We start from the raw sequence: 27,046 nt of genomic DNA on the forward strand, positions 1-27,046 counted from the left end.
GTTTTTAGCTCTCCACTGAGCCAGAAACTGGTGCTCAGTGAAGAGCTACACACAGACCTGAATTTCCTGAAAATAAGAAAAACATACAGTGGTAACCTGATGAAGCAATGGTGAGAGTGCAATGTATTTTCCTTATTTTCCCATTGCCGAGAGAAGCTAACCTGCTTTCCCAGTGAAATGGAAAAGCATTCTAAGCAAATCCAGGGCAATAGATTTGCATTCAGCTGGTTTCTAAGAGTTTCAGGCCAAAGCTCAAACAGGATGTAAAGTTCAGAATGCAGGTGACAGGCTCCCAGAGAGCATGTGACTATCTGGAATGTATGCTGTCAACATTCTGGCTGATAAGATGCAGAAAATTCAGACACCTTTTAATCAGGAAGAATGACTCACAGAAACCAAGGCTCCTTCTCATGATCTCCAGCACAAGTGACAAGGTAGAAGTAAGGTATGTTGTCATTTTTAATATTTTTCAAAGGGGAAAAGGATGCAGGTGCCACACTGGGGCACTAGATAGTTCAGTAACACAGTTTTTCTGTAGTTTTAAAAATTAAAAACAAAATCATTAGCTGATAAAGTGTGGTGGAATGTTTTAAGAGAGGCATTTCCTTCTTCCCTGAATAAGACTGAAATGGGAGTCTTGGAGGCCATGCTTTGAAATGGATGAAATGTGGAACTTTAAGGTACCGTAGTGGTGGTATTATGGGATATGCAAGCTGTGAGATAAAGCTGAATGTATTTTCTAGTCTCCATAATTAGATAACAAGGTTTTGGGGGGGAAAAAATGCTTTATACTGTTGGGCATTCTTGTTTAATGTCAAGACAACCCCTATTCAGTCTCCAGCTTGTCAGCCATGACATGTCAGCTGTCATGCACAGGGAAACGTACTCTATTAAGTAATTTTTTTTTTTAATGCACTGTTGATGATGCATTAAGATTTTCTTCCAGCTAGTATTAGCTATTCAAGAATAACTCCTCTCATCCATTTTCAGACAGCATAAAATAAGTATATTCTATGCTCAGGGCAACCCAAGTCAGATCTGTCTTGTAGCATTGTTTTTGGAAACAGGCAGTTCTTTTGTCCTCACATTTGCTGGTGATTTTAGGTATCCCAGCACCTTTAGAAGCCTTGTAGCAGTGACAGAAAAAATTGTCATGTTTTTCTTGTCATGTAACTTTAGGTAAGAACAGATAATAAGTATATGAAGGGAACTGAAAGTCCAGGTTTATATTCTTCTCTCTTGCCTTGTGTTGCAGGAGGCTCTCAGAAGAGCCCCATCAGGTTAAAAGCACCAAGAAATGGTAGAAATATTAAAAACCCACATCCCCTTGAAGAAATTTTGTCACATATTTGTGACTTTCCCAGTCTGGAGTGTGGGTGGGTGCCCGAGTGAGGCTGGTCCCTGTAGGAAAGGCCTTCTACAGCTTCAGGCTTTGAGTCCTTTGTGTATAACATAAGTACCACAGGCAGCTTTGGCACTGGTTCTTCCCAGCTGCTGGTTGGTGGCTCCCTAAGCCCAGGGGGCAGTCTGGCTGTAGGAGCTGAAGGCAGTGAGGAGATAAGCAAATGTTCTGAGATGATCACAGAGGTTCCGTGGGGGCAGCTGCCTTTGGGCCTGAGGAGGCATTGCCCAAGCAGCTGTCCTTGTGTGTGTAACAATCAGCTGCCTGGTTTAAGGCCAAAGCCACTTTGAACTAGGGGGAGAAACAACACTGGAAACTGGAGTTTTATTGGGAAAAATGAGGAGTTATGGATAACTGCTGTGTGGAGGCACTAGAGGACACCGCAATAACAGGCAACGCTTTAAACTTCCCTTCTTGCCAAAGCGCTGTGTTGCACACGTATTTATCTTGGTGTTGCAAGTTTGAAAAGTTGCCATGCTGTGAGATTTCAGCTTCAGCAGGAGCAGGCAAATATCTTGGAAGGGTATCATCATCTTCTGTTAGGATGGAAAATCGCCTCTTTGGCAATAGTAGTGTTTATGGGATCATTATCTTATTCACAGGATCGTCCTTGAATTCCTCCCCTTTTATAATATCTTTTGAGAGTACAGGCAAGTAATTCAAAAAGCAGAACTTATTTTTAGGTTTAGTCTGAGCCTGAAATAAATTGAGAAGGCTGAGTAGTGTTGCGATAAACAGGGAGCAGAACAGAGACAGGAAATAGGGGGTCTTTGGTAATGAGTTCCAGCCACTCTTGAAACAGAAAGCCAGAGAAAGCACTACTTGAGAATAGTTTCTCAGTGACAGCTTAATAATTTTTAGCTTGTTATTCAGCATTAAAGGGGAACAGTTCCTGCAGATTGATGCTGTTCTCGAAAGATCCTTTTTTAAAGATCATTTAGCAAGTTATCTTTTTAAAGTTTTTAGGCTTGCATTGTTCTTGCTGCAAACCGATCTGCTGTTTAAAAAAACCAGATGTTTGGGGGGGGAGCCTGAAGTTTATACAGTTGTGTGTTATATATACATCTGTGAGAAGCCTTTGGGATAAGCCTTGTGGGACAGGGGCAGGGGATTTCTGCTTCAAATATGACCAGGCACTGAAAATTTCAGAAGTTGAGGGTTGAAAGGGGAAGAAATCACAGCTACATCCTGTAGAACAAAGCAGAGCGCTTGCTTCCAAAATTTTCTTTTAACCCTGGGAATGTGACTGCTGAGATGGGCCCAAAGCATGGATGGTGAGATTGATATTTACAAGCACTTCACGTGGCTAAAGAGGGTAAGTGATTTGCTGGGCTTTGTTTGCTCTTTCTAAATGCACATTTAGCAAAATCTCAGTGAGGATTCTCTGCTTGGCGAAAAGAAACTCATACAGTGCCTCAGACTTTAAATGGTGTGAGTTTCTTCATGAGAGGTGAATCAAAGACGTGCCTTGGTGTAGGAGGAGGAGGCTTAGGGAGGGGGGAGAAAATCAGCTGTCTTTGTCTTTAAAAATGAAACTCTAGGATCAAACTTTGAGCAAATGGCAATAGATTCTGGCAAGTGCTCGTGCCTTCCGGGGATTGCAGTGCAGCAAAACAAATCCTGCATGGTAACAACATATAGCAAAAGAGAGGAGAGGCTCTTGTTTACCATGTTGTGCTTTAAAGGGAAAAGTTTTCTGCACCAGATCTGCACTTAAGTGATTCTTCATCGGGGTAGCTGTGTGAGAGACCTCTCGGGATGCCTTTGTCTCGGGTAAAAATGGTGGTGTTTTTCTTCTGTGCCTGTTACTCTGCTAAAAAGATGGGGTTTGTTTTTTTAAAGGCAAGGCTGTTAATTTTGTAAATTTTGTTGATGAACTGCCCAGACATGGATTGACTGCATGAAATTGTCTTTGTCTTCTTTTTTTAAGAGTAGGTTTGTGCAGTTCTCTCATCACGTTGAAAAAATCACTTTGTTTTTCTCAGCTTTTACAGTTTCTTATGATCTGAGTATTTATTTTTCAGTGTTAGAAAAATCCATGAATGGGATATGACTAGATCCCTCAGAATAGGCTGTTTTTTTAAATTAGAATATGGATTTGTGTGTCATGAAAGAAGCACATTCTCTCCTTATTCTTTAAAAATCTGTTTTAACCTGTGTGTACTTTTCCTGCAAATCCTTGCCTGTCTATATATATGCACACATAAATACAACTGCTCTCTTGGTTTTTTACTAGCTGTATAAACACAAAATATCTGTCAATTCTAATGTGAAATGTGATTAGGAGCATTTCTTTTGGGTAGTTTCATGAATGAGTGTAAAATATCAACGATGTGTTCGTCTTTTATAAGAGCTTGAGCATCCTGAAGTTAATTTACCAAATATTTGCATCAGATTCTGGAAACTTCACATTTGTGGAGGGGATTAAATGGGAAGTGAGTGGACAGTGAAGAGGCAACAGGAAGTAGCTGCTGGTAACATTATACTCTTAGTTTAACCTGTGCTCTGTGCAGTTAAAGCTAATTATTTATTTTAAAACACGTATTTTGAGCTCACATATTAATTTACTATTTAAATGAGGTTATGGATACAGCGTGTCTGCCACTCCTGCTTCCAGAAATTTCATTTCTGTGAAGACATGTTTGCTAACAAAAAGGTTAATGAGGTCTGCTGCCCTCAGCTTGAGGGCTGTGCTCAGAAAGGACACGGTGTTCAAATGGAGCACGAGGTTTTACAGGAATTAACAATGCTCCTGCTGTTGCTGCATGTAATTCCCTTTATGTCAGGTACATAAAGGAGAATATCAATACTGCTGCTTTTCCTTGCAAGCCCTTTAAAGGGGTGAGCACATGGGAGGGAAAGGAGGAGGACTGAGACTGATCCTGCATTGTTCCCAGGAGGACTTTAAGCAGTCTGCTCCCAAATTCCTTTGACAAGTGATTTAGAAACCAAAAGAGTTGAAACAATCTGAGCTGCTTGATCAGTCCTCCCGTCCAAGAATCCCAGTGTCTCACAGAGTCTGGCACTGACTGTTACAGCACATAAAGATTTCAGTTTCTGCAATCATAAACTGTTGCTTTTTGGCTGATAATAAAATTGTGGGTTGCTTTCAGAGTAACATGTGGCATTTAACAGAGAATAACTGCAGCAGACTTCCATAAAGCCTTGGTGAAGTATGCCAGAGCTGGCTCAAATTTCATCATTAGCAGAAATCACTTCAGAGACCCAGATGGGTTTTGATGTTGCAGGGGTTGGCTAGGCTGGGTTTGTGTGGAATCTGTGGCTTGGACTGGGTTAGGGCAGCAAACAAAAACCAAAACCACGAGATCCAGGCAGGCAAAACAACAGCTACAACTGCTATTTTCAAATGCTTATAATGGAGAGTCTGGTTTTAAGCAGAATTCTTGTAAGATAATGTGTACAGTGGCATCTTGCAACGGCAGCAGGGGAAAAAATATTATTTAGATCAAACTGAAATAATGTGTCACCACTCTCCAGCTCTTTCCACTGGACTTTATTGGTGTCCACATGACCTGTGGAAATGCTGGGCCAAGAGGGGCCAGAGGGATTGAGAAAGTGGTGGCAGGAAAACCTGAGAGCATGTGGACAAGGAGGGAGGGCAGTGGATGTTCCTTGTGTATAAACATCGTGCTTTTAAATTCACAAATCCCTTGTGTATAAACATTGTGCTTTTAAATTCACAAATCCCTTGTGTATAAACATTGTGCTTTTAAATTCACAGCTTGGCCAGCAGCACAGTCATAGAGCAGTGCTGGGTAGTCTGGGGGAAGGGTTTTGCAGGTAATTAATACAGGGTTCTTCCACAGGGCCTGAGTGTGGATCTGTTAAAAGTTTCATTTGCAAACTAAGGGACTTGAGATACCCTCACTACCTGGAAGTGTCTGGTTTTTAACAAAGATTCTTTTGTTCTCCCAATGGACTTGGCTTAGAGGGCTCACATACAATTTTGTGTCCTTCTGTTGCTTTATTCTTATCTCTCCACCCAACCTTAATTAGAAGACACCATTCCAGATAAACACCATACAACCTATATTTTGGTACATAGACAAGTATTTATAGCCCAAAATTATTAACATAAATGCTAATATTAACTGCAAGCTGTGTGGCACAGAGCTGATGACTGGCCTGAAATTGGTGTACATTGGTTTTATGCCTTTCTTTTTTTTCTGGATGAGATTCTTAACCTGTACTAGCAAGAGGTGGGGTGATCAAACCCATGATGTAGCCATTAAATTCAAGATATTGAGGGTGAATCTTGTGGCTTCTGTAAGGATATTTTCTTTTAAGACATGTAACTGTCTGGAGGAAAAAAATAGGTATTTAGAAAAATTATCCAGATAAAATAAAAATATTTGTTTAAAAATTCATTTGGTTTAAGGACTACCAAAATTTACCTAGCTCTGTCTTTGCTTAGTTTCAGACTATGCACTGTCAGCCTTTTTCAAGTGACTGCTACTTTCATTTAAGCAACCAGCAACAATGGCAAATAAAAAATCCTGCTGTTGATTTACTAATTGCCTTCAGATGAAAGGCAAGAGTTATAGATCCAGAAATTGTGTTCCAGCCCTCTCCTCCTCCTTTGAGGTAACTGAGGGAATGCACATACATTGAGATGGGTGTGTGTCTGAGGTAGCACTAACATGCCAAGAGATTAAATTTTTGCTTCGACACTCAGAGGCAAATAAAAATGTTTACTGTGTAAGCTGCTCACTCATCACTCATCATAACACAACTCCTTGTGACTCAGACCATAATTCTAGTGACCAAAAAGACTGCTACAGAGGTGGAAAAACCATGCACTTGTAAACATTGTCAACTCCAAACAGGCTGGGGAGAGAATGCAGTGTGCATTTTCTGGTGTTGGAATGCAGTGCATTTTTTGTGGTAAAGCTGACTGCCTGGACTCTGCTGGCCATCCTCCTTGTTTTCAGCTTCTAAACTACAACAAAAAGCAGCACATCAAGCATGTCCCTAATCTTAATTAATACATTAATACAAGTATTATCATTACCACAGGCATCCTATGCAAGTATCAGTGGAGCAGAAGGTGATCCCTGTGGCTGAGGAAGAGAAGAGGGTTATGACATAATCTGTCTCCTCACAGAGGCGGGTGACGTGTTGAAAAAGCTCACAAATCAGCACTTTAAGTGACTGCCAGGTTTCTTTTCCCAGCTCCTCCCCTCTCTACAGCCCAGGGTGAGATCCATGGTGTTGGGGACAAATTTCTGAGTCACAACTTGCTGACCAGCTTCAGAAGTTGGAGGGGTTAGGGTTAAAATGAGCTGTGCTGGAGATTCTTGGTGCTGAAAAGGCACACCTGAGGAGAACATCAACTGACCAACATTTCTTGCCAGATCCTTTGGTACTTTTGTGGGTTATCCCCGTTTTAAATCAAAGCTATTGAATTGTTCTCCAAAGTCTGAAATTTTGTGTGTCACATGAGAAGGAAAATTCAAGCCCTTTTCTTGGAAGAGGACTCAGTAATGACTGGATCATGTAAGTGATACTTAGACCTTCCTAGCAACTTTCCAATATTATTTTCATATTAAATCAGTGAGCCAAAGAGAGATTAGGAAAATAAAAATGAAGAAGCTAAAGCAGGTGATAGAATGCATTTTGACCCCCCCCCCCAGAAAACAAAAAAAAAAGGAAAGCTTTCTTTTTCTTTTCTTTCTCTAGAACTGGAAGTTACAGCTGATTTGGAATTGTTCCTGGAAACTTTTTAGGTTAATATCTCTTGCCATCTGATGGGCAGTAAAGTATATCCAAAATACAGAATTTCTGAGAAGACTGTAATACAGGTGCTCCAAGAAATTCTTCGCAGCTCCTGGCTTCCCATGGCTGGGACAGGTCACTCTTCAGTGGGTAAAACCACACTTCAGTGGGATGTCCTGGCACAGAGTGGTGGTGGATAGTGCCATATCCAGCTGAGGACTGTCACCAGGGGTGTTCCCCAGGGATCAGTGTTGGACCCAGCCCTGTTTGGTGCCTTTATTGATGATCTAGATGGGGGATGGAGTGCACACACAGTAAGGACAAAGATAGCACTGAGGAGTGTTGATCTGCCGGAGGGCAGGAAGGCCCCGCAGAGGGATCTGAACAGGCTGGAGAGATGGGCCGAGGCCAATGGTGTGAGATTCAACGAGGCCAGGTTCTGGATGCTGTCCTTGGCTCACAACAACCCTGTGGAGCACTACAGGCTGGGGACAGAATGGCTGGGAAGACAAAAGGACCTGGGGGTACTGGCTGAGAAGGACTGAACATGAGCCAGCTGTGCCCAGGGGGCCAAGAGGGCCAATGGCACCTGAAATATTGTCCCCAGCAGGCCAACAACACAGAAATATTGTCCCAGCAGGCCAATGGCACCTGAAATATTGTCCCCAGCAGGCCAGGGCAGTGGCTGTCCCCTGTGCTGGGCACTGCTGAGGCCAGGCCTCGAGTGCTGTGCCCAGCTCTGGGCCCCTCAGTTCTGGAAGGACATTGAGGGGCTGCAGTGGAGCTGGGAGGGTCTGGAGGGTAAAAGCCCTGTGAGAAGCAGTTGAGGGAGCTGGGGATGTTCAGCCTGCAGCAAAGGAGGCTCAGGGATGACTTTGTCACTCTCTGGAAGTGCCTGACAGGAGGGTGGAGCCAGGTGGGGATCAGCCTCTCCTCCCAGGCAACCAGGGATGGGATGAGAGAAATGGCTGAAATAGTGCCATGAGAGGTTCAGATTGGATGCTAGGAAAAATTTCATCACAAAAAGGGTTGTAGAACATGGGGACAGACTGCCCAGGGAAATGTCGGAGACACCATTGCTGGAAGAGTTTAAAAAATGTGTAGATGTGGTACTTGAGGACATTGTTTTATGGTGAAAATGGTGGTGGCGCTGCTTGGACTTGATAATCTTAAAACTCTTTTGCAGTCTTAAGAATTCTATGATTCCTGTAGGCAAAGTATTTATGGCATGCAGCTGATTTTTTATCTGCAGTAATACTGCCATCAGCATATTTTTAGCTACCTTGCCTTAGCATATCTCCCCTTCTACTTTGTTATCATAAACTTTTTTATGTGTTTTGTGCAATCTCTCTCATTCTTTCATTGGAGGAGGCATAGTTAACATATTTGCCTTATAATTTGTCTAGCCCATGCAACAGTTCGGTCAGTAATACTAGATCTTCTGAAGTAACAACTTTATAGGAAATCCTGCAAATTCAGCCTTTTAGACCTGTGTGACCACATGACCAGTGTTCATTTATTGTTTGGGAGCTCTTAGAGCAAGCTGTGGTCTCGTGTTTTTTGTGCTGTGGGTCCTGTATTTATTTTCTGCTGCTACATGTGACATCTTGCTCAGTTTCCTCTCAGTCCTGGCTCTCACAACTGCAGAATGCTCCCCAGCCATCCACAGATGGCCTTGGTTCATGTTACACTGTTTTATCTTGTCTTTATACGTGCCACAAAGAATCACCGAGGCTCAAACAACTGTTGTACATCAATCAGACACTTTTATTTAGCAGGTCATTTTTCTGTCTACTGTACCTTCCTGTGCTTATCTGAGGCCTTTCTGGCTGACCTCACACCTGCATATTTAGAGCCACTTCTGTGAGGTCTTGATCCCTAAAACTTGGTCAAAACCTTGTGACAAAAGTATATTTTGAGTAGAGTTTACACGTTCCTCTTTTGATGATGAGTGCTGGTAAGTGAGGTGTGGAGTGAGCACCTGCACATTCTGTTTTCGGTGTCCCTGTTGGCCCCTTAAACAGGCACAAAAGACCAAGATTATTGAATTTAGAGGTGATTCTAGTTAAGGGCCTTGCAGCTATGGTTAAAACATAAGAGCCAGATGCACGGGAAAAGAGTATAAAAAATAGAATGCAAGTCAGCACAGACTTGCTCAAAGTTATACATTTAAGCAGAAACAAAGAGTAAAAGCAGAATGAAGAATGGGCTGGCAGCTAAATAAAAGCATTTTAAAAGGATCTGGAAGTTATAGGTCCTAGGCTGAAAATATATGAATTTTACTGTATGTTTAATATGGAAATAAATATGGCCCAGGAGTCTGTGAAAAGGTTTTGCCACTCAAGCCAGTTTCAGCTGGAGTCCTGTGTCTCCTCTTAAGCCTTTAATTTCAGAAGAAGTTGGGAAATAGTCACTGAAGAGGAACAAAAAGAAAGCAACAAAATGAATCTTGAAAAATTAATCTCTGAGGAAAAGACAGAAAAACTCATATTTTCTTTCACAGCATGAAGAGGGACCTGCTAATTAGAGATGTAGAGATAATCTTCATATATATCAAAAACCTCTGAAGTGAATGGAAGGACCTATATTTTAGTTTATGGTGGTATGATAACCATGAAGTTGAAGAGATGATCTGATGTGATCAGATTGATCACAAAGAAAAATGCTCTCATGATGGGTAGGGAGGAAGTAGATGGAGGAGCTGTGAGTTCCATCCCTGGGTGTCTTTAGAAGAAGACAAAACAAGAATATTCCAAATATTCATTAGCCCTAGGACGGAATAGTGAACCAGAAGATGTCTTCAGACATCTTTCAGCCCCTGTGTGTTGGTGCCATAGTGATCTTCTCAATTTCTTTCAAATAATCAGAGACAAGGGTGCTTGGTTTCTCTCAGCTTACAAAGGTGCCACACTTGTATTCATTGCCACACTTATATCTAGTTCAGCACTTTATGGCTTGAAAAGCATCTTTTGATAGGATAAAAATTTGGTTTCTTGATTTGATTTAACTAGCACCATGTTTATTTTCAGCTTTTGTTTTATGTTTGGGCCTGTTGGCCTCAGTATAGATTAAGAAGCTATAAATATATTTAATTAAAAAAAAAATCTGTTGAAAATGTTGAGTTGAAAAAAAAAAAGGCATCTGGGGAGAAGGATTATAATTGTATTGGTGCCATTGTGCAAGAAACTATAAATGAGCAGTCAGCTGCAGTGGAGGGGAGCTCCTTGGATTCCTGTGTGAGCTGAAAATCCAGGCTGAGTGTTGAGTTCCCTGGCAGAAATGCAGTGCCTGCAGTGGAGCTGGGAAATCAACTTCTGGGAGCTCAGGTTGCTTTTGATGCTCTGAGCAAGCAGCTCCTTTCCCACAATGTTGCAGGATGAACTGAGGAGACTCTTCTAAACTTAAAGAAATCCACAGATATTTTTTTTTAATGGTGGCGTTTCTATGTGAAGTAATAAAATTCATGGGAAATGGGGTATAATAGTTAAGGACAGGCCATATTTTAAAAGGTTTTGCTCCCTAGAGCCTTTTAGAAGTCCCTAAGTAATTGGGTGGCTAAAGTAGCTCCTGATAAGAATTTGATCCTTTAAATAAATTTTTAGTTGCCAACAAAAAACTTGTAATTTTCTTTCAGTCATTTCTAGGAATAATACACCTATAGCAATTTTTACCACTTGACAATAAATACAAGATTCATTACTGTGGAGAATAGATATTTCAAATTAAATGGGTTTTGTTTTGGTAAGATGGTATTTTCCATTGAAACTACAATTTTCTAGAAAATACCAGTCATATTCATTTACCACTTTTGAATGCTGTAAATGAGAGAGTATTCAGAATACAGCTTAAAAAAGGTACATTCTTAATGTACATTATTTTTTAATGTACATTACAGGCTTAATACACATGAAATAAACAGTTCTGATCTATGCACACATTTTTTCATTTTTTTTTGTCTTGTAAGAACTGCTTATACTGCTTATAATATACAAAACTTTTATTAATTGTTTCTTGAAACTTTAACTGTAAAAATTCTCACAGCACTTTTTTTTCCCTCCCAGTCACAGGTGAACCATCATTCATCCAATAATGAAACTTATCAAGAAAGGCTGGCACGATTAGAAGGTGATAAAGAGTCCCTCATCCTTCAGGTATGTCCAAAAGAGAGAAGAATTTTGTCTGCATAATTGATATCCAGCACATAAAAGCGGAAGTGGCAGAATATTTTCTGTCAAACAAATGTTAGCAGCTCACCAAATGTAGCTGATATTTAACCAGGAATTAATTTGTAATCTGTATAATCCCTCTAAATGATTCCATGGTGGGGGTAACCTGGTAGAGGAGAGGGGTGTAAAAGCAGTAAAAGTGGGGGGGAGTGGCAAAGGGATTAAAAATAATTCTGTCCCAGGCTACAGCTGGGATGGTGGTTCTCATTCTAGGTTTGCTAGCTTGTGCCAATTTTCTAGGTTCTGTATGCCACTGTTTTTTTAAATGAAGCAGAAGATCATTAAAAGGTAGGTAGATGGAATTGGCATTTTTTTCCTGTTTATATGCTGCACCAAAATTGTTTACATCTTCTAAAAGCTTAAGGGGGAGGGAACAGGGACAGAGAAAATTTGACAGTAAAATGCATGCCTAAGCTCTTCCAGGTTTCCTGTTTCTCAGTTTACCAAGCCTTTTTTCAATCAGATCCTGTGTCCCATGTAAGTTCTCCCCCTGAGAAAACACATGTTGCACAACTTCAAAGCAAATTATTTTTCTGTGTATTTTTGCTGGTACTGAACTGTACATTCCATGCTTTTTAAAAACCTGAAGCTGGAGATAATTTAAATGGTCTTTGCACATCCTTTCCCTTCATGCTTTCAAATGCATATTATAAGCACGTTATATTTATATCAAACAAAGTTGAAGTGTGTTGGGTAGGTGTTCTCCCTGCTTTCAGTCACAAGTTTCTGTAAACATGTCTTGTCCTGTATGTTCTGCTCACACTTGTGTTCATTTACTGAGCAGAAACCTCACTGCTGTTGTTAAATAAACAATAAATGCTTTGAGACACAAGCTTTGGCTTGGTAGGATTTTTTTTTTCTCCATTGCTGTTAAACTAAATTGCTATTACCAAATTTAGGGGAAAAATACCCACCTGACTGAAAAACAATCTTCTGGTTGGAATTTAGGTGTGTGCTACAAATTCTCTTTACAACTGACATTTATTAGAATATCTTTTTATTTAGAACACCATTTATTAATCAAGTGGTTGTTAACACTAAAAATTTGATTCCATTAGTAAAAGCAAACAGCTTCTCACACTGCACATTCATGTTTTGGATGCATGGTCAGCTCACGAGTGGAGGGACAGTGAGGGGACCACATCCAGGTGTTCCATCCAGAGCTGAGGGTGGGCCTGGTGCCCCTGTGAGGGTCTCCTTTGTTCCCCACATTTCTGGGCAGTCCTGTGATCTGTGCATCAGCTTTTGTGGGTCTGACAGGCCCAGTGCTGACAGGACCCTGCCGACTGTCCCAGGCTCTGCTTCTCTTCTCTTTGTCCTGCAGGTTTTCAGGAACCATTTCTTTATCCACACAAACAGGTACCCAGGGGAGTAGCCAGCCCAATGCACAAAGCACAGGGGTTTATGACACCTTTTGGGACCTGCCTAGAGTTTTTCTTTGAAGGAATTGACTAAAATCAGAACTAGAAAATGTCTCTCTTGCATTTTACTCCCATCACTTCCACCCCCCATCAAACCCCAAACAATACCCCCCTTCCAAACCCCATCAAACATTATTTATGCATTTTCCTTTTTCCTTTCCTTTTTCCTTTCCTTTTTCCTTCCCTTCCCTTCCCTTCCCTTGAAATTTCCTTGAAATTTCCCTTTCTCCTTTCCTTTTTCCTTTCTCCTTTCCTTTCTCCTTTCCTTTTTCCTTTCTCCTTTCCTTTCTCCTTTCCTTTTTCCTTTCTCCTTTCCTTTTTCCTTTCTCCTTTCCTTTTTCCTTTCCTTTCCTTTTTCCTTTCCTCTTTCCTTTCCTCTTTCCTCTTTCCTTTCCTTTCCTTTTTCCTTTCCTTTTTCCTTTGCTTTTTCCTTTCCTTGAAATTTCCTTTTTCCTTTCCTTGAAATTTCCTTTCCTTGAAATTTACTTTCCTTTCATTTCCTTTCATTTCCTTGAAATTTCGTGATCTGGAGGGAATATGAGGCTGGGAGCACTCCAGCCTGGCCTCAGACTTTCAAACCTTCCTAACGCTCCATTTTTAGCTAAGTGCTCGATGCCCCTCACTTTTACAGAAAATATATTGCCTGCAGGCCGAGTCTTGCAGATGTTGCAAGACTCCTAAGGCAAGATGGAATTGCCAGCTTAGCATAAACTGGGATTTTGTTCTGGGTTCCTTGAAGAGCCTGGCAGATATGATCCTGGAAAGAGGGGAAAATATGAGCTCCAAGTGGCTGATGTGCCTCTCAGCCCAGCTGCTGGAACACTCAACACATGCTTCCAAAACTGCTAAGCTTTCACTAAATTGCTTTGCAGGTCACATTTAACATCCAGAGCTTTCTTTCCATGTTACAATGGTATTTAAACCTAACCTGAAGCTCTAAGTAAAGCTGGTTTTCTTTCTCTGGAACTTGCATCACACTGAAGCAGAGAATTCAGTTTGTCTCTTCATGCCTTCTGGCCTCACATGGGGATTTTTGTGTATCATCCTTCATTTCATGGGAACAAAACAAAGTAGATGAGCAAAAGATCTCCTCAGAGGGAGTTCTCCTGCCCCAGCTTGGATGTGTCCCCCTGCCATCTGCCTCCACCCACTCCTTCCTATCACCTCTCATCCTGAGCTCAGCTGTACCCTAAGCTACAGATAACTCCTTTAATAGAAAAAATAATAGTCTTTTCCTTTTCTTTCTTTTTTCTGTGATTTTTTTTTTCCCAGGCATGCTTGGCATTGTGTCAGCAGGTAAAAGAAAGACAGACATCTCCCTTTGCAGCTTCCCTGAAGTGAACTCAATTGTTCATTGGGTTTTAGATATGCTGTGTAGTGGATATATCTTAAAAGTGTCACTTCCACATACTGTACATTTTTGTTTTGTTTTATTAATAAAGGTGTTACAGGGTCAGATGTGAGAGCAGATATAAGTTTTTATTAATGCATTTTCTTCAAAATGGAGTTTAAACACCTTAGGCTCCTTTGTTTGTTTTAGATAATATTTTTCTAGAATAATCAAGGCTTTTTTATAAATAAATAATCACAATGAATATACAGAGTGTATAGTCTCCATAACATTAAGATTTATCCCTGAGATTTTTCCATATCTTTCTAACATTAGCCTGGGTGCAGGTTTTTTTTTTTGCTTTGCAAGATTTGGGTTCAGCTGCTGGGCTTTTTTTTATTGCACACTCACTTCTCTGTACCACCATACCCACAGCTCCTTTACCAGGATTGCTTATTGTTTCTTTTGTTGGGGTTCATTGTCCGTGTCTCCCTGCTTTTGCTTTCATGTTTTGGCTTGCCAAAGCCTGGGATTCTTTGTTGGAATAGAACTTTGCCACAGCTAAAAATTTCCTTTCACTCATTGCATTCTTCATAGCTTCACAACTCTTTATTGATAGGTACTCTATCAATAAAGTTTTGTTCTTGTAAAGAACAAAGAAGGAAAGTAATTGGTTGGGTTGGGAAGGAACAGTTTTCCTATTTATCTGTTTTAGGGAGTGAAATGCCAGCAGAACCAGAAATGGCGATGCACTCTCCAAAACCACATAAAACATTTCCAGTGTGCTCTGCTCTTGCTTGCTCCTTTCCAGTTCTCCAGAGTTTTGCATGAAGGGACCCAGGCTACCTATAGGTAGCATTCCACCTCTCCTTGAAATGCCCTTTCTTTTTTTATATCAAAACAAAACAGTTGCAGGGGAGGGGAGATGAGAGGGCGGGGTTGGAGTGAAATAGAGGTAAGACTGCAAAACTTCTCTCTTGGTAGAGCAGGTTGCTGCAGTGCACAAGAATATTAAAGCATTTGAGGGCTTTAAAAGGGAACTTCTTGTCAAAACGTGCGTTTGGATGTTATATGCATAAGGTAATTGAAGCTTATTTCCAGTCAGTTCGGTAGCACTGTGCTTCTCCTCTCAAATTGCAGGTGAGTGTTCTCACAGACCAGGTGGAAGCTCAAGGAGAGAAAATCCGGGACTTAGAAATCTGTCTGGAGGGGCACCAGTTGAAGCTGAATGCTACAGAAGAAATGCTCCAACAGGTAAAAATCTGGATTGCAGACCTTCTCCAGAGGTCAGGTGAGCACACATGGTCAGCTTCTCTGCATGTGTGACTGCCTTTGGCAACAGGATAAAACAGGGAAGGAAAAAACGCTTTTTTCATTGTTCTCCTCCTGCTTTGCGCTCTCCCCTCCTAGAAATGTTTCTTTGTTTTCCTGTTGCAGAAAAGTTTTACTGGCTGGTTGCATAATGCTGTACGTGGCAGCATGTAAAATGAAACTATTGTGTCTTATTTGAGCTGTGCTTATTTGGACATGGCTGAGTAACTGGTTAGACAGGTTAAATGTATCTAATACATGTAGGAGTTCTAGAATTAAGAGGTTTTATTTAAATGCCTTCTGTTTTCTATGGCTTTGAAGTTGAACAAGCAGCAATTTGGAATGAATTTCTGTATCAACTTCTGCTCTATAACCATTTCTGCTAAACTTTGGAGCTTTCCCCTTAGTTTGAGATGAGAAAATCAATATATAAGGACATTTTTTCTTTATTTGAATCAACAGTTTCAGGCCATGTGATTTAATTTGTGCTCTTTGATGTCCTTTGATGAGGGAGCAGAGCAAATGATAAATTAAATGCCTTACAGAACTTGCAGGTCTATTGATGCCGAAGTTCTTTCCCTGTGCAATTTTCTGTTGTTGTAGATGCAAATTATGCATTGCTAATGCAGTACATAGATACCAAAAATTAATTTGAAACTGTAAATAAGCCTCAAAAATCTATGCCAGAAATTTTTAGGATAGATACTGTTCTCTATGAGCTTCGTTTTTCTCCCCACACAAATATTGTGTGTTATAAATTTGCTGTTTTAGTCCATGTGATATACACAAGCTTTTTATGAGCTAATCATAGCTTTGAATGATGATAAGGATCCTTGTGTATAGGTATGTAAACAGCAGCAGTTTCTATACGATAAAATTGTATTCTAAACATTTTAAATTATAATTCTCTGAGCTTCTTGAAAAAACCTTCCATCTCACACAGTCCAAAGTGCTTCCAGCTGGGCAAGGTTGTATTCTGAGGGGACAGCTTTAAAAATGCAGTGAGTGCATGTATTTTCTAGAACTCAAAGAACAGTGATTATTTAAGTTATGAAAATCTGTTTTCAGTCTCCAGGAAGGCATTCCCAACAGAGTGCAGAAGCTCCCTGTTCCAGTCTAAAGCTGGATCATTGTTCTGTGACTTCTGCTAAAACTGCTTGTTCTTTCTCTGATTTAAAATGTTTTGCCCAGATAGTCTTCTGAGGAAACTGTGAACTTAAAGCCTTATTTACCAGCACACTGAGGTGTCTGAAATTAGAATATAATGCTGCAGGAACATTGCCATTTCAGTGAAAATGTTTGCATCTGCTTGTCTGGCCTCAGGCACATGCACAAATCGCTTACAAAGCTGATCCTAAAGTGATAAACTGCAAAAGGCTGTACCAAAGCTAAAGAAGTCAGAGAATCTCCAGATATGCCTAAAATAAACCTTAAATCTAAATTTTGGGATAACTTTTGAGCAGCTGGAGTTGTTGTTTCTCCCAGTAGACAGTGGGATTTGGAAAACCCAAGTGGGATCTCTCAGCAGTCAGAGAAGTTGTACATTCAATGTCTCAGCAGAGGATCCTTTTTAATATAATTTATTTTGAAGGTTCTCTTCTCCATTCACTTCTCCATTCCATCTTTTGTTGAAAAGATTATCCTCAGTGGGGTTTGAGCTGAGATTTGGGCAGAAGAGAATAACCTGATGATGTGGTGATCATGACATCCATGTCAGATATGTGGCCAGTGGATGTTTCTGCAGATAATTTGTCAAAAGTAGAGCGAGTGTGTGGTTTCAGGAGTTTCAATAGATTAATTAGTCAGATTTTAGGGAGATTTGGGTTCAGATCTTCTCAGCCAGCAGCTGCTGCTGGTGTCCTGCTTTTCAGAATGCTTTCTGTTACCCTCTTGAGAGGCAGTGTAGTCTAAATTCAGATTTATTTCATGGTTCTGCTTCCTTATTTACAATATATTTGAACTCCACTGATTTTTCCTTTGTGAACTTAAGTCAGCTGCTTCCTCTGAGTGGAAAATGGAACAATAAAGATAAAGCCCTGTCTTTTTAATTTCAAGAACTATAAGAAGAGTGACTCATAATTAATTCTGTGCAAAAAAAAATGCTTCAATAAAAAAACCTATAAACTTTAAGATAACCTAATGATGGTATCTGGAAGTTCCACAGCAGAAAGGGTATCTAATGCCACCCTGCAAAGTAGTTTTTGCTGAATCTGTGCTAGCAGAGACTTGTCAGGGTGGGGTTACTGGCAAAAAAATCCTTCTGGCTTATGATTTATGCCCCGTTGTTTTGAACCCTGCTACAAAGCGATCATGGAACCACTTCTGAAACAGCAACTGGAATAAAAGTTACACAAATAACATGAAGTGGCTGTTCAGCATTTTGGGTGGGTATCTTGAATGTGGAGTAGCAGCAGCAGAGGAGAAGGGAGGAAAGATTCTCCTTTCATCCTTCTCCCTCCTCCTGACCGTGCTGCTCCTGCCACTGATTTGAGCCTGCCGTGCACAGCAAACCTTCTCCTCCATGACTGGGAGAAATCTGGCCTGGGGTTTGGGAGGAAGGGGCTGTTTTTGTGATGGCTGAGCCAAACAGCTCACAGGAAAGGTCCAGGTGTGGCAGAAGGGCAATGGAGAGATGTGCTTTGTCCTCACTGAGAGGATCCTGTGTGTGGCAGAGATGCCCTGGTGTGCACAGATAATGTGATGCTTAAAGCATCAAACTCAGTGTTTCACTTTTGTAAGGACACTTTTTCCACCACAGGTCGTAATGAAGAAAAGTGTTTTTCCACCTTAAAGGTGTCTGGGTTTTCTTCCTTCAAGAAAACAAATCAGGCCTTTTCAAAACTCATGAAAGTCAATGGCAAAACCTTAATTCAGTCCTGAAGTGTAATTCAGGTTTGGGCCAAGAAACAAGGTCATCTTTGGTAACAGAAAATGTTCTGGAACACGGCTGGCAGCAAGGCACAAGTTTAATTTCATGGAATTATCTCCCAGTGGGGTGTCTGTGCCGCTGCTGAATGTGTGAAGGATATGGAAAGGCTGGCCTGTGTGAACATCTACCTGCCTTTCCCCTTGGCACATTGTAAAGGAGATGTCTAGAAGTAAAATTTAAAAAAAACTTCCTAGAATTATCCTAGGAAAACAATTTATGCTGTGACAGCCCATTTCCAGTATATCAGCTGCTTTAAATTGTAAAGTTACAGCAAATTTGAGCAATGTCTTGCTCAAATTTGTGTGTGTCTTGTTGTAAGTTACTTTGTGGCATTACTAAGTACTTTCTTCCAGTCAATTTTAAGAAAGAATAGTTTTTTTCTTTTTTTTGGAGAAGAGAGAGAGCCTTGGGGGAATGTCCTATCAACGTGTTGTAGAGTTGGAAACAGAAGTAATTTTTGCTCTATAAAGGACAATTCTGGTCTGAGGGGCAGAGTCTTTCCTGTACCTGACCTGAACCAAATCCCAAATCCTAGATGTGGTCTGACCATGTCCTTTTGCCTTCCAAATAATTCCTGACACATTCTAGGGGACTCTTGTTGGAGAGTTTTGTTGTGTGAGCACGATTGTGTCTTCAATCAAGTGAATTCTCTTGAAAAGTACAAAGGATTTGGTTTTAGGATTCTTTGTGCCTTATGAAAAAATACACATAAAACCTGAAATGCTTGGGTGTAAACAAGAGTGGATCTCTGTTCTTGTGTCAGTTTATGGCCCACTCCTGTCTGGGTGCAAGGGCCAGAGGAAGGTGTGCCAGACAGTGGAGAACCTTTTTAAAAAACTGGATTAAAAGTATGCAGGGAGGAGCTGTGTCAGAGCAGGAACTTGAATCCAGCCCTGTTCAGTGTGTACCTGCTCTGGTTCTGCAGCTGTCTCATGCTCAGGGGAGCCAGAATCCTGCCTTGCTTGCAGGGTATAAATCTGGCGTGTATCTGTTTGCTCCTCAGGAACTTTGCTGGCTGGCAAAGACCATTCCTTCAACTTTCAGTTGCCTGAGTTATCTGATCTTAGATGAATTTCAGCACTTGTTTATAGCATGCAGGAGCTTCTTGCCAGCAGCTGGCTTAGTGTTTCAGATTTTGAAGTGTGCTCTGTGCTGCTCTGGTTGAGCTCTGAGGTTTTCAGAGCATGCTCTCAAGCTGTGCAGCTTTATCTCTCCAGGTGAGCACTCCACTTTGCTCTTTTGGAGTTAACGTGGGCAGGATCCAAGGGAGAGCAGATCCAAGGGCTGGTCAAGTTGGCAGGGCTATGGGAAGCTCTGTCCTCTCCCTGCCTTAACCATATAATGGGCAAATGATGAATTGGAGGGCTGTAATTCCCTGCCTGCTGCTGCCTTGCACCATTTCATGGTGATTGCACACGTACATCGCTCTCAGCTGTGCTTCCAGCTAAGCAAATATCTTATTTCTGCCACAGCTGACACACAGCTCTGGAGAAGTGCAGCCCTCATTAGGGGGGCTCCTGGCTGCGTTTGGCTTCCCAGGTAGGTAGATTGGTCTGTCTGTCTGTCTGTCTGTCTGTCTGTCTGTCTGAAGGTTTTTAATAAGGGTGAAAAGTAAGGTTTTCTTCAAATGTTGTTTGTAGGGTGTGCAATAGCAAAATGGGATCTTAGAGGTGTTTTCTTTCCTCTCCTCACTTGACTAAAATCTTACTTATGGTTTCTCAATCAGTGTATGGCATGCCTGTTTCCTCAGTTTTGTGGAGAGCTAAATATCCTGGAATGTTCTGTACTTGCAGCTGAGAGCCTGAAAAATTATAGTGTCTTCTTGTCAAGCTATTTCTGTCGTGTTACATTTTATAAACTGCTTTATAAGAATTGTGTATTTCCAAGACAACTAAATGTGAGAGTGAGATATGCAGCACTGGCTACAGCTTCATTGGGAATATTGGAAAGGTTGATTAAGTACTTTAGTAGTATACAGTGAGTTTTTAAAAGTGTGTTGTGTTTGGAAATAGTTTGCTACTCTTTGATCTGTCTGGTACACATATATCACCACTTCTGCATGCCTCCTCAATTTTTAAAGTTAAAAGTTTAGTTTAGAAAAAGATCTTTAAGAAGAAAAATTACACTTACATTGTATAATGTTTAGTACATTTGAAAACTAAACACAAATATCTTGTTTCTAAAGAAGACTCCCTAGTATATGTTCTATGTCTGTTCTATTTTTCAGCTAAGATCCTCCTAAAGCTGCTGCAGCCTAAATTATCATTTTGCCTGCCTTATATTTTCTTTTTGCTTTCAAACCAATAACATAAATTTGTATTTTCTTTTCTTACAATTGCATATTTATTCTGGCTGAATTCAAGTTGCATCATACCGCTGAAATACACTATAATTTCTCTGTAACAAAATGGTTCACATTCTTAATGAGCTGTTCACTGTGAGCATCTGCTTGAAGATGAGAATAATTGCTTCCAGATGTTCCCGTTTCGAGAGGAGACATTTACTTTAAACGGCACTTGCTTTCAAAGCACAAGTTAGGTCCTCTGGATGCAAGAGCAATTGTCAGCTGTTTTAAATCAGTGGAGCTCCATTGAAAACAAACTAGGATAGTTAGCTGCTTTGCCTGTTTTAAGTCACGAGATTAAAGCCAGTTTACTCCAGCTGAGAATCTGATTCCCCGGCTTCAGCGCGAATTGTAAAATTGTGTTTGAGCTGATTAAAAGCAAAGCAAACCCAAGCAGCTGCTTTAGTGCTTGCTTGGAGCAGGTAGTGCCTCCACGTTCACGCAGAGCTCCTGAACTTGGGATGAGAGGAGTGCGAGTGTGGGTTGCTCTCCACTGCATAACTGAGGGTAATTTAGGGGTCTGTAGGAAAAATAAGAAGTAATGCCAGATGGTGCACTCAAAGGACAGATCTTTTGTTTAAAATCCCTAGAGGGATGCTGCGGCTCCTTGCCTTATTAAGAAATATTCCTCCCATATCATGGAGCGCCGTGTCAGTGTCCAAAAAAATTCTAAATGTTGTTTTAGCTCAAGAGTGTATAGAGTCTGTCTCTGGGGCCAGGGTTGCCTCATCCTGCTCTTCTTTCTGATGTTCAGTGGCTTTATTTCATATCAAAGCTCCCATTTTTAACTCCGCCTTAACCTGCAGCAGTCTGCTGTCTTAACAGCTGTGCAGAGCCTGTTCCAGTATGGACTGAGATGTGCCTCTGAAACTCCTGCAAATTCGTGTTTTTCTGGAAGACAGAGGAGTTATTTGTAATTACAATTGTAATTTGTAATCACCTGTGTAGAAAGCAGCTCCTCCTGGAATTTCATAAAGTGACTGTCTCTTAGAGTTTTTCAATTTAAAAAAGTCCGTGCAATATCTTTTCCTGATTAGGGCTTGATTTATTTCATTCGGAGAAGACAAAAAAAAGAAAAAAGGCAAAACCACAAGGCTACATTTCCGTTTATTTTCCCATCCATCCACAAATATCATTGGCAATGTCAGCAGGAATGGGCATGGCATTGGGAATAGTGAGTGGCTTAGATAATTGGTGTTGCAATACAGATGCAAGTTTAGTACTATTTTTAATTTGTGCAATATTCCCCACCAGACTAAAATAACTTACATGTAGAGCAGATTTTGAAATGAACCTTGACTCTGTAATCTTTGAAATAACCTTTGTGGTTTCTCTAAGCCATGGCCTACAATGTACTGTGCAGTTTGGGGCAGAGGAAGAGATGAGAAAAGGCTGCTGGACGTGGTGATTTCTGATCCCTCAATAACATCAGTACAGATTAACTGTGGCAACTTCAGTTAAATTGCTGCCATGTAAATCAAAGCACAGTGTGCTGTGACTCCTCAGTGTGATTCATGTGATCAACACACTAATGAGATTTATGAATTATCAAAAAATCTTTTAACCATTTGGAAGCCTACATTCTTTTGTTAAAAATTATTTCAAGCTTGGGAAATGAATCGTGAATTTTTCAATAAGGCTTAAACTCCTGATGGGACTTTTTTATTTTTGAAAACAGAGGTGACAGAGGCATTTGATGTATGTAATACACTGTTAAATTTTGGGTGGTTTCATGCCTTGGCTTTCCTGAGAAATGAAACATTCAGTGAAGGTGTGAATGTTGACCGTTCTCCAAACACACTGATACGACTCCATCCAAAGCATGCGTACTCTGCAATCTGCAAAACAAACTTGGGGCACACAAGCAAAAGCCACGAGCAGTTATTTCTCCTTTACAGTGTTTCTTAGTTTGGACACTGCCTTTTAGACTCCACCTGGGACATTTCTTTCACTGCCGTTCCTTCCACACTGGGCAGCCCTCAAAAGCCATCAGGTGCTACATGGTGTGAGTTGCTATTTATTGGTGTAGAGGTATTGCTTGCATTTGCTACTCAGTTTGGGTTAAGGTGCTCATTCTGCAGTCCATCCTTTATTGGATAACACTTGACAGGAAGGTCTACAAGGTAATCCTGAGGCATAACTTTGGCTGATGAGTGATTCAGGAAGACGTCAGCTCTTTTGTAATGTGCCATTATAGGTTTGGGTTTGTTCAGCCTCAGTATTGTTTTTGATCTCATGTCTAGCCCAGGGATTAACTTTGCCACACATTTGCCTGAAATAAGGAGTGGGACACGGTGGTTTGGTGATTAACACAGAACGTTTAGATGAAAATAACTGCAGCACTTGAGAAACACACTGAGGTTCAAACTGAGGGTTTAATATGGGCCTGCCAATAAAACACACGGCAGTCTGTCAGTGCTCACAGAAATAACTGGGGAAACCTTTCTGCTTTGCTTTCAGGAGCTGCTAAGTCGCACATCGCTCGAGACTCAGAAATTAGATCTGATGGCTGAAGTTTCAGACCTGAAGATTAAGTTGGTTGGTATGGAAAAGGAGCAGAGTGAATATGAAGAGAAACAGAACAAAGCTGAGGTGAGTTTCGTTGATTAGTTGTTTGATATTTTTTTTTCCATGTCTGTGGTGTGTTGTCACACACCTGAGCTTTTGGGCTGAAATCAGCAGGGATTGGGATTTCCCATGCCTGCAGCACAGCCTGTGTCACAGATCCCATGAATTCAGGATTATGCATTTTCAGGATGCGGTTTCTTTTCCTCTCTCTCATTATACTTCAGAGGTTGCTGTTTGGCTTTCATCAAGGCAAGACTCCTTTCCAGAAGCATTTATTGCAGTGGGTGTTCACTTAACCCGTTCCTTTCACTGGGAGCTGCACTGACATGGCTGTGCCAGCCCTTCCATCATTTTTGTGGCAGAAAAGACTGTCAGCTCAGTAGTGTCAGAGGTGTCACAAGCACTGAGATCAGGGATTTTAATGTATTTGTGGCACTTGGGAGGGCATTTGCCTCAAATGTGTCTCTCCCCTTGTGGCTGCATAATAAATAGGACAAAAATATATCATGGGCTGGAGGCAATTTCAGCCCTTACTCCCTTTCAGATGTGGAGAGCTCTGGACATCAAAGGAGCTTTGGGTTTTGCTATATTGGTTAAGAAAGAGAATATAAAACAGGAAATTCATCTGAGCAACATCCATATCATGGTGGTGAGCAGCAGGTGGGAGCTGAGGAGGAAAGCAATCATGGAAGAGAGAAATTCATACAAATGTGTTGCTCGACTCAGTGGTCCTGTAAGAGGACCAGCCAGCAGGAGAGGACTGCCTGGAAAGGAAGGATTGCTGAGTCTGAGATTTACACATTGCTGACTGGAAAAACAAAAAAAAAAAAAAAAAAAAAAACACACCAAACTTTGTTCCACATTGACTTAGGAGGATTTGAATTCCAGGCAGCATTAGGAACTGTTTGCTCTCCACAACTCTGCTAGTGGAATAGGTGATAACTTGATTACTATGCATCAGTACTTTGCCTGCAGTGACGTAGCTAGTTTGGGGTGTGTTTTCTTTCAACTTATTTATTCTCTGAAGTTTTCTTTAGAGATTCAAAGATAACAGAAAGAGAGCAATTTTGGGCAGAGCTTTCAAGCCAGAGAGGCACCAGCTGCTGTTTTTACCACCTGTGGCCCTCCTGGTGCTCTTTCAGACATAATTGCCAATGCCTTGTGTACAGAGAAGGCCTGAGCACGCTCAAGCTACCTGAAAATCTGAGCAGGTCTGAGCAGCTACAGATGGCAGCCTCCCAGTGCCTCCCAGGAATGTAGAATACAGGGCTGAGGATGCCTAAATTATTGCAGAGCCAGCCTGGCTCTTGGAAAGCAGCAAAGATTTTTGGGTGCATTTTTATGGTCAGGATTTTTGGGTGCATTTTTATGGTCAGGATTTTTTGAGTGTCTGGGAGGTCTGGTGCTGTGAGCTGTGCAATTCTGCTGCTGCAGTGAGGTGTGTGCCCCCTTGGGTGGGAAAGGTGAGCTCCAGCAGCCTGGATGCCTTTGGTGGTGCAAAGTGATAGGACACGTTCCTGCTGAGATGGAAAAAAGGATTCTAATCTGATGGAAAAGTTGAGAATCCTTGTGTGGAGTGTGGGCTGAATTATTTACTACCCCAAAGTGTGATTGGGTTTCTGGCATGTTGAAAGTTGCAAACCTTTGTGTGTGCAAAGTAAGGAAAGGTGTGGGACACAAACAGCATTTTTGGTTTGCTGGTTGAGTTACTTGTGTATTTATTTCAGATTCTCCTGAATAAGCCTTAATCCCATTCATCACAAGTTGCTTTCAATCAAATTAGATGCTTAGTTGAATTCTAATGCTTTAACCCTATTTCTGCTCCTTTTCCTGTAAATTATACTAATTTTTCAATACAGACACGATTTCAAACATCAGAATGAAATTTATTAATGTTCTTTACATTATTAGATTACAGCTGCTTAAATTTGGTCATATTTTGAGTGTTTTCCTGTACTCTTTGCCTCCACTGCCTAACTAATGAAGAAACCACTTTGACAAAAACACTCTACCTGTTGTTTGCTCTTGGTTTTGGCATCTGGTAGTTAAACCATTTTAAATAGCTTGTTCAGATACTTCCTGGCTGACCCTGATATTTCTAAATATAATAATGGGGCTTTAAAAGTTTTAAATTAAATGTGGCATTGCAGGATCATTCAGCTGAACCATGTTTTCTCTCTCTTCTAATTTTGTGTCGGCTTATTTCACAGCAGCTGTTTCCAGTCAAGTAGAATTTATCTATAGAATTATTTTTCTGGTTGGGCTGGGAGGAAAGAAAGCAAATGAAGACATCCATCCAAATGTGTGTGAGTTTTAATGTGTAAGATTGGTTTCACTTTATCTTGTGCAGCTGTCATTTAGGTTTGGTTTTACTGAGCAGCAAAGAGTTCATCAAGCATCTCTAGCCTCCTCTCACAGGTATTGATTTCACACTGAATGCCACTTGTCTCTGGCTCTTCAAAAGTACATACTAAATATAAAGTGCCATTTATTTAGGTATATATTACAGGTGGGCCAGGAGAATAGCTGCTTGTACATGAACTATCTCACTCCTGGCTTTGTCACTATAATTCCTTTTCTGGGGAATAAAGTCCTACTTTTGACACAGTAATGCTGTGAAGGTTTCTGGACTCTCACCTGAAGGGGTTGTGTGGCTTTTCTCTTACCTGAGAAGCCTCAGAAATTTTGAAAATGTGTTTTTCTTAATGGACCAAGGTATGAGGAAGCAGCATTGCCATAAGATTTGTGGCTGCCCAAATGTCTGCTCTACCTGAACGTGGACAGAAAAGACTTTCTGTCTGTCCTGCTTCTTCCTTTTGTAGCATGGGATAAGTCTTTGGGTTTGGCTGTAAGCTGCTGGCAAGTATTTTGTGGCTCTTGCAGCTTCTGAATTAAATATCTAGTGCAAAGCTACTTGCAATTCCAAAGAAACCTGAGTCAGTGAGGCACTGACTCCCTCTGGGGAGCCTGGTGTGCTGTCTCATCTGAATCAAGGTGGTGTAGTTAGTGTTGATGGATGTTCATGCTGGGAAAGCAACTCAAAAAGGCCTGTTCTACCTTGAAACTGAAACAATTGGGAAGTCACAGCTGGAGTTCCCCTGGGATAAGGGTTTCTATTGCAAATCAAAGGCGACTCCAACAGGGAGAGAATGATGAGGAGGACTCTATGGATACTAGAAGGTTAATTAATGACTTTATTATACTATTCTCTATACATCTTATCTAAACTGAATCTGTTAAGCATTCACTCTGCACACAACTGCTCACTCTGTACTGAACCTTGTGACTCTCAGCTGACACACACACACAGAGTTGGCCCTGAGGAAGCAAAACATCTTCACTTTGGACAAACAATCTCTATATTGCATTCTACTTTGGTACAGCACAGGTACAGTGAGTGATAGGAATTGTGTTTTCTCTTTTTCTGAGGTTCAGAGAATGTGAATCTCAGAAATCTTTGGGAATAATTGTGCCTTGCTTTTGTCTGTGAAGAGAACAAGGGATTTGGATGTGTGTGTCCTGCCAGTCCCCATCCCCAGCTGGTGCTGCTCTGGGAGGTACCTGATTGTGGAGAGGATGGTAAAAAACAAAAAACAAACCTAATGCTCATTTATGTCCATTAAAAGTTTGCTGGGTGAAAGAGGATGAGCATCAGACATTATGACCCTGATAGAGCATAATATGGATAAAGTAAAATGTATGTAATGGGGCTTTTCTGAATTTCATCTTAAAGTGAGCTAGGAAATACTCAAATGTGTGGAACTCTTTTGTATGAGTTA

General features: G+C 40.9%; 1 protein-coding gene across 1 annotated transcript in view; it reads left to right on the forward strand.

Moving 5' to 3' along the window:
* The window catches only part of PPFIBP2 (PPFIA binding protein 2), a 94,704-nt gene that overhangs the window by 41,378 nt on the left and 26,280 nt on the right, over nt 1-27,046 (forward strand). Inside the window, exons 4-6 of the mRNA XM_059473645.1 lie at nt 11,200-11,289; nt 15,256-15,369; nt 23,160-23,291. Of these exons, the coding sequence (XP_059329628.1) occupies nt 11,200-11,289; nt 15,256-15,369; nt 23,160-23,291 (336 nt within the window). The remainder of the gene's footprint in view (nt 1-11,199; nt 11,290-15,255; nt 15,370-23,159; nt 23,292-27,046) is intronic.

The sequence above is a fragment of the Ammospiza nelsoni genome, chromosome 6 (assembly GCF_027579445.1).
Source record: "Ammospiza nelsoni isolate bAmmNel1 chromosome 6, bAmmNel1.pri, whole genome shotgun sequence".
NCBI classification, from domain to species: domain Eukaryota; kingdom Metazoa; phylum Chordata; class Aves; order Passeriformes; family Passerellidae; genus Ammospiza; species Ammospiza nelsoni.